Source organism: Antrostomus carolinensis, unplaced genomic scaffold (genome assembly GCF_000700745.2).
Source record: "Antrostomus carolinensis isolate BGI_N321 unplaced genomic scaffold, ASM70074v2 scaffold20962, whole genome shotgun sequence".
In the NCBI taxonomy this organism is placed as follows: Eukaryota; Metazoa; Chordata; class Aves; order Caprimulgiformes; family Caprimulgidae; genus Antrostomus; species Antrostomus carolinensis.
In genome coordinates, this window is record NW_010297826.1 from 3442 (window position 1) to 8663 (window position 5222).

At 55.3% G+C, this 5222-nt stretch overlaps 1 protein-coding gene across 1 annotated transcript in view; it reads left to right on the forward strand.

The window, feature by feature from the left end:
- Positions 1-3233, forward strand: part of PPARGC1B (PPARG coactivator 1 beta) — a gene marked incomplete at its 5' end in the record, with an annotated part of 6666 nt that extends 3433 nt beyond the window's left edge. Inside the window, 4 exons of the mRNA XM_029083563.1 lie at positions 115-131; positions 861-982; positions 1364-1506; positions 3130-3233. Of these exons, the coding sequence (XP_028939396.1) occupies positions 115-131; positions 861-982; positions 1364-1506; positions 3130-3233 (386 nt within the window). The remainder of the gene's footprint in view (positions 1-114; positions 132-860; positions 983-1363; positions 1507-3129) is intronic.
- Between the last annotated feature and the right edge of the window lie 1989 nt (positions 3234-5222).

A 5222-nucleotide genomic window follows, 5' to 3' on the forward strand; every position in this document is an offset into this window, starting at 1 on the left:
CCAGCCCTCAGTTCATCTCCTGATCCAGAAAAGCGGCGGTAGAGCCCATTAGCCCTGGCTTCAGCGTCCCTTGTTGCGAGGCCGGTGTTAAACAAGGATGTGGGGGTGGAGGGGGCAGAGAAAAACCTAATGTGAAGCGGAAGCCACCGGCGATTGGCAATACACAGAGTGCTTGGCGCAGAAATGCCCAGAGCATCCTACGCTGCTGCTTCAGCGCACGTGGTATTAGCAATTAGCTGGGTGAGCTGGGGAATCCCTGAAGCTGCTCAGCCATTATGGATGTGGTCCTGCTGCAGAGGCAGCCTCATGCGCGGGAACCCAGTGTGTGCCCGTAGGTGGGAGCTGGGTGGGGTGGTGGGCATGAGGGGAAATAGCTGCTGGTCCTCTCTCCTGTTGTGCACGTGCGTGCGTGTGCAGGCACACACACACACGTACTCACACATGCCTCTAGCATTTTTTTTCTGCAGTGCAATTGAATTTTGCCCCTAGCAATTCTTGGGAATATTTCCTGGCATCTTTACCAGGAGAAACTGAAAAAGCCACAGGAATGCAGGAGGAATTTAAAAGAGAGGCGGTGAGGGTGGCTGCTTCAGCCTGGCTCTAACAATGTCCTAAGGGACATGGATATGGTTGTCCCCTGCAGCAGTGGTGTCCTGGGGGTGACACCCGTGAGCTTGCTGGAGTGGAGACAGCCAGACCCCAGAGATGTCAGGTTGTGCTCGTGGTGGCATCATCCTGCTGCAGCCTGATTGCCACTGCTGGCCCCTCGGGGCTCCTCGGTGGCCTGGCATTTCCCGCGCCTGTAGGCAGCACAGAGGGATGGGGCTCCTGGAGCTGAAACCTTTTGCTTGCTTTGCCAGGGGGAAGGCCGGGTGGTTTATATCAGAAACCTCTCCAGCAGCATGAGCTCCAGTGAACTGAAGAAACGCTTTGAAGTGTTTGGCGAAATCATGGAGTGTCAGGTTGTGTCCAGGACTAACAGGTGGGTGGGGAGCAAGCCACAGGCCAGGGCTCCAGCAGCTATGGGCAACCTCTCTCCCCGGGCAGCATCAGCACTGTCAGGCGATGCAGGGTCACCCCTGCATCCAGCTCTGCCTGTGCCAGTGATGCGGTTGTGCCAGTGGGGTAAAGTGCTCTGCACCACACCAACCCCCTTGGTCAGCCCAGCCAGTGCTCTAAGCGCTTTGGGTGAGGAGATGCAGTGTGTCCCCAGGTCCAAGGGCATGGACAGAGCTGGTGGGATGGAGGGCTGGTGGGATGGACAGACAGTGGGATGGAGGGACAGGGGTGCAGTGTTGGACAGAGCCACATCAGAAGGGCTGCAGGGCCTGTTGCATCTTGAATTCTTTCTCTGGTTGCTCAGGGGGGATAAATATGGCTTCATCACCTACCGGTATTCAGAGCATGCCGCCTTATCTCTGAAGAATGGCACCTCGCTAAGGAAGAGGAACGAGCCTTCATTCCAGCTCAGCTCTGGTGGCCTCTGGACCAGATATGCTGACTTGGGTAAGAAAGCAGGAGCTGCTTTTTCTGAAGCGTCCTGCCTAGCAGCACAGAGCCATAACAGCATGTTGCACTGCTGAACACTTGTCACACGAGGATCCTGAACCTCTTTAGAGCCTGCAGGGAAAGCCCACCGGCTCTTCTGTGCCTCACGTAGCTGCTTTTAGCTCAGTTGCATGGCTGACCACAGCCCATCCTGTCTCCACTGCATTTCTACACAGTGCTGGACCCTTTCCAGCAGAGAAGTCCCTTCCCAGTCGTTAGAGAAAGCAGTCAGCAGCATCTCATTAGCCCAAGAAGTGATCTGGGTGGTTTGCTGCTCCACAGGACCAATTCACCACACTGCAGGCACATGCACTTTTGAGCCAAAGTGATGGCATTGAAATGTGCTGCGGTCATATTAACTCTTTCTGTGCTGTATGGCTTCTGCAAGACCTCTTGCCTCCCTCAGTGACTGTGTTAGTGGGGATCTCACAGGACCCCCTCCATCTGCAGGTGGTAGGGCTGAGGGACAGGAGCAAAACCCTGTGCCAGTCCTGCAAGAGAATTGTGATGCAGGCTTCCCTCAGCCCTCGTTATTGTGATCTTCGAGTGTTTCTTGAACACTGCACATTTATTTCCGTACATTTATTTCCTCTGCAAGGGATGAAGTGGTTCTAGTATCCCACTTCATGTGTGAGAGACTGATGCCCAGAAAATAAAGCCCTAAGTCTTTATCTCTAGACACCCACTCTGACACAAATACTGCCCAATCTTTTAGCACCTTATAGTATCTCATCTGCCCAGAGCAGCACTCCCTCTGACTTCAGTTGCAGGTGCAAATCATCTAAATAAATCCCAGGACCTCTCATTTTGGGCATGGAGGAGATAAGAAACAGGTAGCACCCCGTGATGGAAGTGTTGGCACACGGCTGTGCAGTGCTGTGGGGAGGGGGCCCAGAGCTGCCCCCCTGCGCAGCAAAACCCCCCCCAGTGATCTTCACCTGCAGATTTTTGCAAGGTCAGCAGTCACGTTTTGCTGCACAGCCTGGCTTGTTCCTAAAATCCTGTTCACCCTGGTACAGGATGAGATGGGGAGCACACCGGCAGGGGTGAAATGCAACGGTCCTGTTCCTGGCTCATTCACAAATACACACCCAAAAGGTTTAGGCTGCTGTTAAATTAGGCAGCCTTATTTCTGGCGTTTGCTGAATTTCCCAGGCTTTGCAGTGGGACTGTTTGTTTGATGGGGGGCTAGGGAGCACTGCAGGCAGGACCCCCAGATCCTATGGGGACAGCCCTGTGTCAGCACCTCAGAATTCAGCTGGATTCAGCAGATTTTTTGCGCATCTGGGAAGGGGTGTCCGTGATGTGTGACCTGCCAGGCTGAGCACTGCTACAGCCCCTCTGCCCAACAGTTCCTTTTCCATGGGGGAGAGGCAGCACCATCCTCATTCCCTTTGCCCCCGCTGCCTGGCCCAGGCTGGCTGCCGGGGTGGATGGGGCTTTGTGGTGCCAGGCTGCAGCATGCCAGCGGTGGTAGAGCAAGAAATGCCCCTCAGTGCCTCAGTTTCCCTCCCTGCCAAGCAGTGAGCATGCTCGTGCCCTGCTCCCTGACCTGCTGCCTTGTGTCCCTGCCGTCCCCAGATTGCAGTGCAGAGGAGTCCTCCCCAGCTCCAGTGAAAAGCAAGTATGAGGCCATGGATTTCGACAGCTTGCTGCAGGAGGCCCAGCTCAGCCTGCATCGGTAACAGCCTTAACCTTGGAGGAATACCTCAATACCTCAGTCAAGGCACTTCCAATATGTTTACGTTTTCAAAGAAATTATTCAGTCTATGGAAAGCGAGAGAGCGAGAGAGAGCGAGAGCACGCACGCACGAGAGAGAGACTGCTGTCCCTTCCGATCGATGTTTACATTGAACAAAGCTGCTTCTGTCTGTGAGTCCCCATGGTGTTGATGTCTCACTGCCACACGTTAGTCCCCCCGCTTCTGACTGGTTGTTTTAGGGTGAGCCTAGAGCCCCCCAGCCCCTCTCTCCCTTCCCGGCCCCCCCCATGCTCCCGCCGTGGAGTTGCAGCTGTGTTCACCATAACATTCTTTTGTCCGTAGTGTGTGATGATGAAATTGTTAATTGTGAATAGAATCAGGATTATAAACTAATTTTTAATAGAAGAGGAAAAAAAAAGTATATACTTAAAAAAATGTATTTATGGCTCAGATGTACTGTAATTCAGATTTATTGTACCGCTTCCTTGATTTTTAACTATGCACTGTAATGAGGCACTTGCCACTCAGCAAATGGGGGTCAGGGCAGAGTCACGGAGCTGGCATTCACCCATCGGCCACGGAGGCACCCGCCTCCCCCGCTGGCAAACCGGGGTGCTCAGCAGTTGTGTCAGGGTCACCCACTTTGCTCTCAAAGCCATTCTTCTTGCTCGTGTGGCCTGAACCCCCTGAGCCCCCCAGCCCGGCTGGTCGCAGCACCCCGATGCTGAGCTAGGTCCCGGTGCGTGACAGAGCTGGTGGGCAGTGGGGCACGCCAGCCCTGTGCTGTTCTCGTGTGGATCCGGGCAGCTTGGCAGGTATGAGGGAGAGGGGTGGCAGAGGGGTGCACTGCCCGGGGGCTGTGGGAGCGATGCCTGCCCGCCAGCACTGCTCAGCCCTCCGCTGCCTTGGGAGCCAGGAGAGAGGGGCTGGGGGGCAGAGATGGCCAGGCTTGGTCCAACGGGTTGTGCTGGCACAGCCTCGGGAACGGGCACCTCCAGGTCCATGCAAGGGAGCTGACTTCTCCCTGGATCCGCGGGTGGCTGGGAGACTGGCTGGGCCAAGCAGCTTGCTCCCCTCTCCCTTCCAACCCCTGCAAGGCAACAAGCAGAGTGAGAAGATCCGTCTGTGATCCTTGCCTGGCAGCCAATCCAAAATCCAGAGAGGATTCAGTGAGGTGGGAGGGGACATGGCAGCCACACCGAACACCTGCCCCACTGCACGCCCTGCCTGCGCTCTGCCCGGTACCTGATAAGCCATACACTTCCCAGCACCAGTTGACACCCAGGATCTGTCCCCCATGCCTGCCAGCACCCCATGGCATGTTCGCCTGCTCTGCCTCTAGCCAGGGGCTCTCGGGGCTGCCCAGCAGCACTAGTTTTAAGGCATGTTCAAGCAGCAACCCCCCCAGAAATTTGCTTGCAAACTTGCCCTGCATCTCCGGGCAAGGTGAGATGGGGAGAGAATCCACCACCGGCTGGAGCAAACCTCACCACAAGCTGCCCAGAGGCACCATTTGCCCAAGGGAGCAGAAATCTTGCTGCTCCTCAAGCTGTCGCCATCGTCTCTCTTTATTTTTCAGACCCAGAGACCACTAGGGATTCAGCCATCCTATGTAGATAGAATATTATAGCCTTAACTCTGCCAATAGATAGATTAGAGTCTCCTGGGGTCTCCCCTCGACATGACTGAGGGGTTTTATTCTCATTTCCCTGGGGTGGGTACTATTTAATCTTGCAGGGAGTATGACCAAAGCCTCCAAAACTGCATGAGATGTGATGCCAAGAGCCTGAGTGCTGCTGAAGTGGCCCTTGGCTCCAGGGACATGTTTGCAGCTGATCTCTGGTGGGAGTCAGAATGCTGGCAGCGCCGATACCAGCACAGTTACCTGGCTGCTTCTGCTTTCAGGGGAGCCGTGGTTCTGTCAACCAGCCTGGTGGTGCCAGGGCCCACGGGCCACTGTGGGGTTTGAACT